At 39.1% G+C, this 14241-nt stretch overlaps 1 protein-coding gene across 2 annotated transcripts; it reads right to left on the bottom strand.

The window, feature by feature from the left end:
• Window positions 1-358: 358 nt before the first annotated feature.
• brms1 (BRMS1 transcriptional repressor and anoikis regulator) lies at window positions 359-13940 on the bottom strand. 2 transcript variants are annotated; one of them, XM_026937055.3, is made up of 11 exons: window positions 13794-13940; window positions 11322-11560; window positions 10984-11074; window positions 8319-8446; window positions 6329-6408; window positions 6086-6182; window positions 5862-5954; window positions 5446-5510; window positions 5240-5279; window positions 3290-3398; window positions 359-2434 (listed from the first exon to the last, which is right to left on the bottom strand). In XM_026937055.3, exons 2-11 carry the CDS (start codon window positions 11533-11535, stop codon window positions 2317-2319), a joined length of 1035 nt encoding a protein of 344 aa, XP_026792856.1. In that variant the 5' UTR covers window positions 11536-11560; window positions 13794-13940; the 3' UTR covers window positions 359-2316. The 2 variants fall into 2 exon arrangements, with proteins under 2 accessions (XP_026792856.1, XP_053089287.1); XM_053233312.1 differs by having other exon boundaries at window positions 13692-13912.
• Window positions 13941-14241: the final 301 nt, after the last annotated feature.

Below are 14241 nucleotides of genomic sequence, written 5' to 3'. Positions count from 1 at the left end.
AGGCAGGGCTTGGTTTTAGAGATGCTGTTCTTGGCCTGTTCCTGGCTTGAATGCAACTCGGATATTATCTGACATCCTCTGGAAACCCCGGACCGTCCCTTCGTCTCACATTAACAGCCTTTTACCAGGTGCTGTTGTCTCGACTCAATTTTCCCACTTGAAAAAGTCACAGACGCTGCACTTTACTGTTATTTTACTCCCACATTACACTCATCATAGATATGTAATCTTTTGTTGTGGGAGTAAGATTAGTTTGTGTTTGAGATCGAGTTGACTAATCTTTGGCTAAAGTGATATCTTCTGTGTTTTATATCTAGGAGTTCACGGTGTTAGGCAACAAAAAAAAAACAGTAAACTGTTTAATAAAAGACCAGATTTTAATAAAAATTTTTGTTATAAATACATGATTATATTAAACACTTTTAAATAAGTTTTATAAGCACCCTCAGTTTCCAAATCAGCTTACAAACATATAAATACTCTTTGCACTCAAGGCTTATCAAAATGAGCTCAAAAATCTCTATCACAAATCTACTTCTCCTTCTGAAGTGCAATTGTAATTAAAGCGACATTTTCCAACTTGGCGCTATTAATCTACAATCCTGGTGTCATTATAGAAACAGGGAATAGCACCAGGGTGTGTAATAAGACCCAGTCACACTAGCTTTCTGAATTACATTCATTTCAATTCAGTGGAGTTCAACACTTTAGTTTCCAAAGCAAATAAATTTAGTCCTTAAACTTTGTGTCAAATTCAACTTTGGTGAACTGTTTATATGTGAAATCAAATCATGGATCAATCACTGCTTCATTTGTGAAGCAGTTGATCTCTGAAGGGGGTGGTACTTTTATAGCACTGCAGAAGGTCTAAAATTTTCAAAGAGCTCATTTTAACAGTGGGAAGGCATGAGATTAGACATAATTCTAGACCTGACTATAAAGTATGCATAGTACACAGGATTTCTGGAGGCTGGAACTGATGGTATAACTATGTTTTCGGTTTTTTACTGTCAACGGTTGGCCAAGTTAGCCAGCTTGCTACCAACCAACACAAAGATTTGTGTTTACATAGGACTTTATTTCTTCATTCATATGCAATAAATGCTTTATTCTGGTCAGGCTCATGTTAAATCCGGAGCCTGTCACAGAAACACTGGGCATGAGGTGGGAATAGACCCTGGATGGTACAGGACTTGTTTTATTACCCCTTTAGTAAAGTTGAATTGCATTAACAAAGTTGAGACACAGTCTTCAAAGTTGGCTAAAAGCTAACTGCACTATAAGGAACTTTTTTTTGTCACCATTCAGCCCGCCTTGGTCACACCAATTTTACAAGGAGACTCAAAGTGCAATTTTCCAGTGTGACCACAGCTGTACTAGCGTAGATAAGCAATGTGTGAATGCAGTCGTTGAGGCCTTTGGAAAAATCTTTAGTGTACTTCTTTATAGGAGCATTGTTTTAACCACGTTAGGGGCATGTTGTGGTTAAGTTTACACAAAATGCTCTACTTTTGGCTTTAGGTAATCCAGTTTGTTAGACTAGGATATGGTAAGGGTAAAGATACATATATTGGGCTATAAGCATCTATATGATCCCTATTTGGTCTACAGTTTTGCGTTTCTCCATAGTGGTGTGTAGCTGTGTGTAGCGGTGTATAGCCGTGGGAGTGTGCCTGCAGTTGGGGGAACAGTGATTCAGCAGTTTCCGTTGCTGAGCCATACGCTGTGTGTGCTGATGAACAGAAGCTGCCGTTATGCCGTCTGCTCAGTGGAAAGCCTCTGTGTTAGTGAAGCACTCCTTCCAGTGCCATATTGTGTTTATTGATGAAGCTCTGACAACTAGCTGTCTGTCTGTAAGTCTGTTAGGAATTACCAAGCAGTATATTGGTGCAGAAGGATGTACTTGACAGGATGTCCTGATGTTACAACAGTGTTAATATAGTGTACATGGGTCAAAGACAAAAAGGAAAGAATCAGGAGTTTTAGTAGTCTTAAGAATATTCTTCATAAATTAATTTCTTTTTTTGTGACTATTAGTTTTTCTTTAACACTTTGGTAATGTAGACTGTTATTCTGAATCACTATTTTGCAGTTTAGAACTTTTTTCCCTTTAATGTCTTTTTTTACATCAGAGAAGTACGACTGGAATGATGTTGGCATGTTAGTCATTTTTTTGGAAAATGAACATGAAAAAGATGTCAAAAAAGACACACCTGACCTTTGACCCATATACACTCCTGCAGCACATGGTTGCAGTGTGTGTATGTGTGTGTGTGTGTGTGTGTGTGTGTGTGTGTGTGTGTGTGTGTGTTTACTCTAGGCTCTCCTTATTGTGTATTTGCCTTTCTGTAGCTGTGAAATGTAGATTTTGGTTTTGCTGCCATCTGTCCTTTTGAACCACACTTCCCCTGCACTGACTGCTGTTATTACTGCCCTGAGAGAGAGAGAGAGAGAGAGAGAGAGAGAGAGAGAGGGATGAAAGTGTTAAGTATAACAACTGCATTTCCTAGGAAAGCTTACTATGTGTTCAAAATCCCAAGTAAGGCTGTAAAGTCAAGGGCATTAAAAGCATTTAACTGCTTCCTGCAAAGCTATATTAAGCTCTGTTATACTGCAGATTAAAGAAATACTCTAGTGTTTTTTAAACTTAATCTCTGACTACCACATCTGTAGCCTATGTGTGTTTACCACAGACAAGAACCTCAGCATACTGAGAAAACCTGCTGACATGAAACTTGCTTGTGATAGAAGTCTAAGGGCATTCGTGAACCAGTAAACTTTAAAAGAAAGACTATTAGGGTGAGACAGACATCCTAATACCTTTATACCTTCATACCAGATACTGAATCTCATGTACTTATCCATCTTTTCAAAACTGTAACAGTACAATAAAAGGTATTTCAGGTTCTTTATGCTTCCTTCTGAGGTTTGGTGAAGCCATCACACCCACACAATACACTAGTAATGCAGAGACGATGGCAATTTATACAGATATAAAATTTATATTATTAATACATCTGACTGAAGAATTCATCAAATATTTCTAAACAAATGTTTTTTTTTTAATTGTTCCCCAACAACTGCACTTTACACGTCCACTACCTCCATTATATTCACTTTTTATCTCCAGTACAGGAAAACAGGTTCTTGTTCTTGGTATTCACATATATTCTTGGGATACAGGTATATAGAGGTTAGGTTGAATAATGTTGGAGTATTCCTTAAAATAGATTTTGTGCTTAAAAATAGAGAGAGAGAGAGAGAGAGAGAGAGAGGCGGGAATACTGACTGTGCTGGGCTTTCATCATTGACTTCCAACAGAACAGTGTTGCCCTTTGAGAATCTCTCTCCCTCATAAAACAGAGTGCCTCCTTCACTGCGCACTGACAACTGACGACCTGCCAGAGACAGAAGGGAAGACAGAGAGACAGCGAGAGACAGACAGAGACATATGGGTTGACAAGTTCGCAGAGAGGAATTAGGGGAATAATAACGTGTCAGTGTAGTATAGTTTTGCAATCACAAGAACACCTTCATTTCTGACAGCCTGAGCTTTTTAGAATTAGCACTGGCGTGCCTGTGTGTGTGCTGTTCATTATTTCAGCTCTGATGTAAGTGTAACACCTTGAGGTTTTGTGTGGTGAGGTCAAAGCAAACTACTAAAGTTTCTCTACTATTGAACAGTCTACAGCAGACCTAATCAACTTGCTGCCCTTGGCCCAGACAGAACCCTGTACAATGCTGAAAATGTGCTGCCAGACTGTGGCCTATTAAAAATATATTACTATTCTTATAATTATGGTAAAAACTAATAAATAACAAGCATATAAAACACTAAACCAATGAAATATGTATTCATACAGAACGTATATAATGTATGAATATATTCTGGCAGCTAATATCAACAAATACTATTTTACATTAAAGCTCAGCGTCATTTATGCCCACTGTCTGGCTATCAAGCTACCTCACAATGCTAGCTAGCCAGTTAATTTGGGTCAGTCAACATTGCTGACCAAACGAAAAAGAAAAAGGAACATTGATTTAAAAAAAAGGCAGTTTCAACTAGAATGAGTTGGAAAATATTTGCTTATTTGCTATTATGCAGCCAGTGTTAATTAATGTAGCAATATGAGACACAGCATGAGCCCTTTTCAGCTAACTTTCCCTTTTCAGAAAGAAAGCAAGAAAGCAAGCGAAAGAAAGCAAGAAGCAAACAAAAGAAAGCAAACAAAGGAAAAAAGAAAAAAATGGAAAAAAAGAATGAATGCAAAAGAACGAAAGAAAAAAGCCCAAGGAATGAACAAAATAACAAAAAAAAAAGAATCAAGGGTGAAAAACAAGCAAGATAGAACAACAAATAGGAAGAAAGAATAAAACAAAAGGAAAAAAGAACAAGTGAAAGAAAGAACAAACAAAAGGATGAAAACAAATAAAAGGAAGAAAGAACAAACACAAGACCCACCTGCCCCAGGTGTTTTTTGTCTGCATACTCAGTTTAATGGGGTGCTTGAGAGAGTGCAGATGTTCGTGTGATGATGCTGCTATGCAGTTCTGCACTCATTCCACTGAAATTCTTACTTATGCTACATTGCCCCAGGCATGTTAGAGATGATATTATAATATATAAATTCTGCACCAGCTGCGCACACACACACACCAGTTTATTTGCTGTAGAGGACAAATCCTGTAATGCATGCATACACTCGCAGTCTAATCCTCTGAGGTAATTGAGCTATAATAATAACCATAATGAATGATTTGAATTAAAAGTTATATAGATTATAGTTAGGCAAGCAAAGCAGAGAAACAAACACAGAGGGAAGGAGAGAAGAGTCTTAATTTGAGCCATAATATACATTGAGACTTTCTGGAGAAGCAAATTACGGCTGAAATCGTCTTGGCTCATAGTGAGGGCTTTGATAGGGATCGAGTTAATCTGCAAGTAATGAATTAGAGGCTGTTGGAGGCATGATGCAGTTCAGAGCTCATTAGTGATGAGGCAGTTTATTACGGTTTTTACAGGCGTCTCTCTCTATTGACCTCTGACTGAGAAAGAGACAGCTGACTGATGCACCGCATTATAGGACATTGAGAGAGAGACACTTCTAGGGATTAGAAGGTTAGACAGCACAAGCTGTGGTTACACACATCACACACACACACACGCACACACACACACACACACACACACACACACACATTGATTAACTGTCAAGCGACACACACTGGGACTTACTGTCTGACTTCTTCTTCAAGGGGATTAGTGCTGCTTTAGCCTAGAGATAATGGCAAAGGCACAGCGATCAAAATTCCATTTTGCATCTCAACACACACACACACACACACACACACACACACACACACACACAGACACACAGGAGAGAAATATCAGTAAGTGATTTGTGATCATGGATGATTGGACAGGTGGTGACAGTTGACTACCTTCTTGATGGCTGTCCAGTCTTCCAGTATGTCAATGTCCCTCAGCATGTACACTATGTAGGGTCCTGAGAGAGAGAGAGAGAGAGAGAGAGAGAAAGAGAGAGAGAGAAAGAGAGACAGATGGCCATGTATGACAGGGATGGATGAGGTGATGAAAAAGGGATGGGTATGTACACATGAGGATAGGGGTGGGCGATATGGTAAACTCATCATATCGCAATACCTGACATTTTTACAATACTCAATGTTCAACACAACATTCAATTTTGCTGAAGTTTTGCTAAAAATTGCTTTTAATAAGCATTGATACCTGATGATATTCAGAAAAGTATCAGTATGTTAATATATCGCAATATCGAAATCGATGTCGTCATATCGCCCACCTCTACAGAAGGATGGCTTGATGGATGTGTTACCTGACACGAGTGCTGGCTTTTTCTTCCTCTCCAGGTGGCTTAGGTGACTTCGCTTCTTACACTTCTTCATCCTCACTTCATCACTCCACCACTCTGAGAGAAAAGAGAGAGAGATGTTCATTTATTAAGTGCACTTCTATTTGTTTTTTCTTGCATTTGATAGTGCTTTCTCTGTAGTGTGTTTGTGTGTGTGTGTGTGTGTGTGTGTGTGTGTGCACGCGTACCTGAGGTGATGTCCACACTCTGCTTGTCCTCCTCCAGCCTGCGGATCTTTTCCAGAAGCTCTGTCTTCATGGTGTCAAACAGCAGGATCCTCTCACTCTGTGAGCATCCAAACACAAACTACTTAGAGTGGCACTTTCTACAACACCACCACTAAATCATACTGGCTCTCAGGCTGATAGTGCGTGTGTGTGTCTGTGTGTGTGGGCACATGTGCATGTTCTTTGCTTTCTCAATCGTGTTACCTCCAGATGTTGTTTTGCCCCCTGTATCTCACACTCATGCTTGTGTTTGATCACCTGAAGGCACAGCTCTCTGTAAACACCTACAGAGAAGAACACACAGTGAGTAGATTCAAATCTGCACCAAGACCAGTTAATCTCAGTCTAAGCCCAAATGGGAATTGGCAGTAATTGAGAAATGAGAGGAACAGTCACAGTGACTGAATCATCGTTACAGCGCAGCAGCAGCACTGTTACATTCAACATGGAAGAAGTGCTTGGATTAACTCTAGTTCATTGTCTGAACAGGTATTACAGTTTATATTAGCTGAAACATAATTTGTGACAAAAATGCTCAACGTTAAAGGCTTTTTTGAATTTTGTCAACAATAAGTTGTCAAAACAAAAAAAAGGATTTAAATTTCACCCCATGGCTAATAAATATGTGATGAATTGAAAACAACTTTGTAAGGGGTGGACAAGCAGATTTCATTTCCAGGCTATTAGGGTTTTTTTTGTTTGTTTGTTTGTTTGTTTGTTTTTTTTGTTTAAATTCATAGTTGTCTGTCAGACAAGTAGGTTCAACCAGGAAAAAACCTTACTCCTTATATGCTTACACTATATGGCCTAAATTATGTGGACACCTGACCATCACACCCATATGTGGTTCTTCCCCAAACCGTTGCCACAAAATTTGGAAGCACACATTTGTATAGAATGTCTCTGTATGCTGGACCATTGCAATTTCCCTTCACTAGAACTAAGAGCCCCAAACCTGTTCCAGCATGACAATGCTCCTGTGCACAAAACGAGATCCATGAAGACATGATTTGCCAAGTTTGGGGTGGAAGAACTCGAGTGGCCTGCACAGATCCCTGCCCTCAACCCCACTGAACACCTCTGGGATGAATTGGAACAGTGACTGCACCCCAGGCCTTCTGTCCAGCATCAGTGTCTGAATGAGCAAATGCCCACAGCCATGCTCCAAAATCTAGTAGAAAGCCTTCCCAGAAGAGTGGAGGTTATTATAACAGCAAAAGGGGGACTAAATCTGGAATGGGATGTTCAAAAAGCACATATGGTCAGGTGACTATAAACGTTTGGCCATATAGTGTATATAGAACAGAACTTTGCTTTTTGTGTGCGTGCTTAAAATTAATGTGCTTCAGATTAGAGAGAGGGACTTCAACGCTGTACAAATGCTACTGAACCCCGCCTCCTGCTGCACTACACGCTTTGAAAAAGGTGTGGTTTGACAGTAGAAAGGCTTTTAAATGGTGAATTAATTAGCATGCATGGATGACAGATACTGTTTTAAGAATCTGGAACAGGCAAATATGTGGAAACACTGAAACCGAGCAAAATTAAGTGTAGCACAAAGCCATTGTCCTGCGTACTACACAGTTAAACATGCCACGTAATAACTCAAATAGTATATTTTACGCCACATCTCATAGCTAAAATGTCAGCCACCGACTTGCTGACTATTTCTGACAGTGGAAACTTGATTGTCACATCAGCGTGCTACATGATCATATACTCATTCATCACTACATTAGCTACACTCACCACTACATTAGCCAGCACTCTTTAGCCTGGTCAGTTAGGTTTCCAGGCAAATAAAACATGGGACTAGGCAGCGCACTGGAGTATTTACTTGCCTGGAGGTCTAGCTAATGAATTTATGATCTGCACACCCCTGTGTTATGAATGCATTAAACACCTCTGTCAAATAAGCACCACAAATAATCAAAAAACTGATTCAATTTCTGTACGCTGGTGGTGATACTGTGCCGTACAAAACATTGTGTAAAAGTAAGCATTAGTTCAGGTGCAGAAATAAAGCACGTTTTTGCTTTTGTTGGCAAAAAGTGCCCCAGTGCACCAGATTGTGTTTTATTCTGTCTATCTGTGTGTATGCTTCGACAGTTAATCCCATTTACAACTGAGCCAGTTAGCATATCTCTTTGCTGTACATGCCATTCTTTTACATTAGTTCCTGATTTATTATTACCTGCTACCTGAGTGCGTAGCTGCATGTTTTTCTGAAGTGTGGCCAGTGGCTCTCTGTACTCTCCTGCTTTTCCTGTCAGCACCTCGTCCAGCTTCACTTTCACCTGGTCCAGCCTCTCGCGAAATAACCTACACACAGCCAAACAGGGAACAGGGGTGAGTTGCCAGGGGCAGAGAGGGCAGTGTAATGGTGGGAGACGTGGCCATATGTGCACATTACTGTGAGAAATGACATGACTGCATACTTGTGCTGAGTGTATCAAAGTCAGTACGACTAAAACACTGACAAACTGTTCGATAGAAAGAAAAGGACATCACTTGGGGTGGATGTTAAAGTGATCACGAGAGCCTGTTGTCAAAACCAGTAGTGTCACACTGTCAGATTTCAACAGTTAAATATCAGGTCATTCACTGGCTCTCATTAGGATCCCATTATTTGATTTTCTGTACTGTTCCATGTTAAATACATTATTTTGTAAAAGGTTAATACAGGCTTTTGTAAATAGGGGTGAATGGGGCCCTAGTGTTTTACTGGTGCATTAACCGCTAACTAACAAACGTAAATACATTATATTCCCAGAAGTATGTAGACACCTGACCATCACTCCTATATGTGGTTCTTCCCCAAACTGTTGCCACAAAGTTTGATTGTATACAATTGATTGTATTGTCTTTATGCCATAGAATTACAATTTCCCTTAACTGGAACTGAATGGCTTAAACCTGTTTCAGCAAGACAATGCCCCTGTGCACAAAACGAGATCCATGAAGACATGGTTTGCCAAGTTTGGTGTAGAAGAAATCGAGTGACAAATTTAGTGGAAAGCCTTCCCAGAAAAGTGAAGGTTATGATGACAGTAAAGGGGGACTAAATCTGGAATGGGATGTTCAACAAGCACATATGAGTGAGATGTGTCCACAAACACAGGTGTCCACAAACCTTTGGCCATATAGAGTACTTCAAAAACACATGTCATGTATTGTGAACAACTTTAGGTAGGATAATTATTATTATATTTATAAAACAGCGCTGTTGAAATCTCACAAGGTCATTATCGTTTCTATAGTAACAAGCTGCAACTTGAAGTTTTCTGAAATGGGAAAAGGCTTTATGTTTTGTTTTTTGGTTTTTTTTTTTTCTGGGTAGCATAACAAGGATGGTGAGAGAATAACTGTTTAACAGTTTTAAAATAAGTGCTAACATGTTTCGAGGACATTCCACAACATTAAATAGAACTATTACCGAATTAACAGTATGACGTCTTTCTTCAATAAAAAAAAAAAATGGTCAGCATTGGCAAATTGCTGTGGTATAAGATGAATAAAAGTCTGGACCTGCTGTTAATGGAAAATGATAGACTTTTGGGATGGTAACACTTTACATTGCATCACAACACTGTTAGAGATTGTTTTTCTATAACAGCACACACCATCATGTTTTGCTCTGTATACACAGTATAAACCGCACCTACACAGAGTGCCAAACAAAAAAGTGTGAGACTTCAGCCATGACTCTTTCCCACTTTGTTTGCTTCATACAACTATAAACTATGATGATTATGATTATTACTCCGATAAAGTATGTTTTCTGCTCCTTTAAGAATCCTCTTTAGGCTTTGGTTTGAAAGAGACTTTATGTAGGCATCTTCTATAAGCACTCATGTTATGGTTTTGTTATTCACTTATAACTCCAGAGTGTCTAAAGATACATCAGCTCCACCTAACACCCCACATCCATCTTAACAGGTGCTAAAAGGGTTATAATGACATTGAACAAATAAAAAAAAATGGAAATAATGTATGAAATTATGTTCCAGCGTGTACAGTAACGATTGATTGGATGGCAACAGGTATAGTTAGGACCTAAATATGTATAACATTTGCTCTTTTTTAAAAATAATGGAGTGGGGGAAAAATAGACAGATAAAAGAAGACAGAAGAGAGAACATGCCGGTATCATGCACTGAGTGTGATTGTTTGCATGTGTCACATCCACCTTGGACATTTCAGAGCCATGCCTGCTGAGGTCCCGCCTCCCACTTCTTCTTCACTCATCACTACTTCCTGTTTACAGACTATGTAAAGCTGGATCACACCAGTAATCTTGCCAACATTCCTGTTTGAGTCATTGATCCAGTGAATGCTATCTCCGTGATCTTGACCCTTACTTTGTGTAAGGACTACTTTGACCTTTGTTTGGACTTATTGACAATAGCTGTGTTTTGGACCTCAGACTGTTTTTCACTGATTTTTGGATTTGTTATTAAACCTCTTTCTCACAACTCTCCCGAGTCCTCTTCATTATAGCATGCCAGATAGCGATACAGGGATTATGGCCCTTAGAGAGGGCTCAATAACCAGTAAGATTAAGGAGGTTACGTCTTTTCTTTAATCTATTTCCCTCAATAACTGTATCATAGACTGTTCATTCCAGACATGTTTCATTATATGAAATCTCTCAAGGATGCCTTTGGAATCTTTGATTTCAGGTTCATTCAGTAAGAAGAACAACAAAGATTTAATCAGTGACAGAGCTCACACTGGCTTTCCAGACCCATCATCTATAGCCCTTTATTGCTATAGCAACACAAGGTCATATATTTTAATCCAGAAATCTGCAAATAGTGTCATATGGTCCTGTATACTCAATCAAAGAACACTCTTACTTTTCTTTGAGTTCCAGGAACTGCTTCTCCAGATCAGACATCTCATCCAGACACTCCATTCTCCTCCTTTCACAATCTTCATCATCAATCTCTGACAGAAGATTACATACACACTCATCAGCTGCGATCAGGTGATATTATGTGATATAACATTAAATCATTAAAGACTCTCCTTTTACACTTATCTGCGATCTGATTCTCAATCAGCTTAAACATGCATGAGGAGAGCTGATCCTCATTCAGCATAAGATCCTCTACAGCTTAACCTAAACACCTCAACCTAAACAGAACGTCAGACAGGCTAATAAATGTTTTGTTAATATGTTTAATAAACACACCTGAACTCTCCTCTTCTTCCTCCTCCTCTTCCTCTGCTTCACTCTCCTCGAGGTCACTCTCTCGCTCCTCTCCACTCTCCTCCACTGTCTCCTCTGCCTCTCCTCCCTCCCGCTCCCTCTCCTCCTCCGTCTCTCCGTTAGCGTGAGGCACCTCAGAGTCAGGCTCCGTCTCCATCTCCTCTTCTGCTTCACGCGGAGCAGGCTGGGCTGGCATTGCCGCTGCACTCGCCCTTAATTTACTGCGTATTAAAAGAGCAATACACACTATATTAGGATGAAGGCAAAGTCCTTACCAACTTCACTGCCAAAATTATAGTGTATAAAATTAAACACACATGTGGACCCAAAGCAGATACACTTTTATGATAAGTACAGTGAGGTAGACGATAACTACAACCAAGCTGAAGTCCCATTACGCAAAGTGCTATTAAATCTGCTTTAAGCTGCTACTCCATGTACAAAAACTCATTCTTAATTTACATTAGGATTGCATGGTATAGACAATTTCTATTATAATTATAATTTTTCCTGTGTTGTGCTTGTCTTACACACTTAAAATAGATTCAGCGTGCCAAAAAAAATTCCTGTTGCATCCTTTATTTCTATATTAATATATTATATCACAGTGCTGTCAAATGCTTGATTCTGATTGGTGACAAGGTGTCGATTCTTATAAGAATCTGATTGGCTAGACTCCCCAGTCACCTTGCTTCCTCTTCCATGTCACGTGATTGGTCGAGAGCTGGTGTTGTTTTTTTTTTTGTTTTTTTTTTCTACTTTTAAACATATACCACAGTGCCTTTGAATGCTCAGTTCTGATTGGTCAGAAGTTGTTGTTTTTTTTTCCTATAACAACATGGCTTGAACAATAGTTCCAACTGCATTGTTTATATTAATGTGCTCATTCTAATATGTTGCCATTTCTATACTAGCAACTTACACAGGGACTTGTAAGACAGACAATACACACAATCCGTTTTAAAAAAAGAAACCTGTGTAATTGTTGCTATGGTGATGGTTTTTGTGAGAAGGTGTTTATTTAGCATTTTTGAAAGGAGTCTCCAGTGTCTGCACTTTGTAACAGTCATAGGTAAAGCTGTAACTTTTTCTGAAACAGGAGTCTTCAGAACAGAGGGCTTTGTGGTTTCTCAGTAACATGACCAGCAGCAATTCTTTTATTAACTTCACAAGAGAAAAAAAAAAGAGAGCGGTTGGAGAGGAAGCAGTATGGTAACAGTAACTCTGCTTCATTCCAGGCTGCATCACACCACCATGTTGATTATTTTCCTGTAACAGTATGTCCCATCATGTTTTATTCCTTACACACAGTATATTTGCTTAATATAGTCCTCATTAAATATGTTTTTATTTAAAAAATTTTTAAAAATTTTAAGATCAGTATCACATCAGATTTTACCTATTTTCCAATACAATGCACTGATGTATTTCTTGTAAACATGTTATGTTGAATGATATGACACAGATCTTTGCACGAGAACTCAGGACTTTTCAACAAGACTTTTACTGGCATTCTAAGAGAAAGTCCTAACTTCCTGTGTAAAATCTGCCATATCAGTCAACATAACATGTTTACATAAAACATATCAATGGGTTGTAGTGGAAAATTTGTCAAATCTGATGATAAGAATATATGATGAGGAATAAATAAAGCAAATAGCATTTTTCATAATGGAATTATGAAAAGAATTATGTAGATGTATAGGTGTATGCCTAAATATTATTGATGCACCTATTCCAATTTTTTTCAGCAAGACTGATATTGGCATGTGGAATAGGTGCGTCTCCTATATTTATGCATACACCTATGAACAAGTCAGATTTTTTGAATCATAGGATGTGGCAAGTCAGAACTGTCATGCACTTAGGAGTCCATTTTTAATAAACCTGCATTGTTTTTGACTGAATCTGTCTTGGATCATCTGAATCGCAGGATTCATCAAAAACATTAAAACATTTAAGTAGAATTCATCTAGAATTACTAGAATACTGGTTTCTAGAGCTAATGTGCTCATTATAGCCTTCTGCAAAGACCAATATTTCAAAAACAAGTAATAAATGATAAACTTTTCCTTATTTCCCCAGCAGTGTGGCATTAACTCAGTGCAGCTTTGTCTCACTGACCTCATGGCCTGCGGGTTTTGCCCTCAGTAATGGCAACCCTTTGCAACTCATAATGCCTAAGTGTTTGTGTGATGTGTTTTGTAGCCTTAATGCATTAAAAGAAGGCCTATTACAAGGTACTCAGCTTGACAACATGCTGCTGGTTAAATTCACTCCTTCTGTCTGTGTTTAGAGGCAGCAGACGTGTAGCTCTGTGTGTGTGTGTGTGTGTGTGTGTGTATCATTCACCTAAACTCGCTGTGAAAACCGAGCCCCTGTAGTGCTGCGTTCACAACTCACAAAGCGCTTGACTCGAATAATGGCGACATTAACAGCATCCAAAAGCCTTACCTCAGCCTCAGTTTGTGCTCAAGTCGCGCAGCAGCGGAAATATTTGCGCCTGAATATTTCTACCAACTAGGACAACTTCGACTTCCTCAGGATTTGCGCTGCTCGCTTCCCGTCGTCTTAGCCGTTTCCGCTTTCTGGCCAATCAGAGAGCACGTCAAAATCCACGCGGTCCAATAGGATCATGAGAACTGTACAGCGCTGACTCATCGATGAAATGTGCAACCCAGAACCGTCCAATAGGGATTAAGATGAAAAATGCTAACCGAATCTCTGTCTAACAGGAGCGGAATTTCTTGGAACGGGAACTTCCGCCAAGAGACTAAGTTACATTTAATAGTAGCCTACATGATATCATGAATTAATTTCTTTCATAAAACACTCCAGTGTCGCATGTATCACATAATTCAGTTTATTAACGTTTCATTAACGTGTCATTATTTGTTTATAG

This window comes from Pangasianodon hypophthalmus, chromosome 4, assembly GCF_027358585.1.
Source record: "Pangasianodon hypophthalmus isolate fPanHyp1 chromosome 4, fPanHyp1.pri, whole genome shotgun sequence".
Taxonomy (NCBI): domain Eukaryota; kingdom Metazoa; phylum Chordata; class Actinopteri; order Siluriformes; family Pangasiidae; genus Pangasianodon; species Pangasianodon hypophthalmus.
The sequence above is the reverse complement of the archived record's forward strand: the minus strand, read 5'-3'. Positions and strand labels throughout refer to the sequence as shown.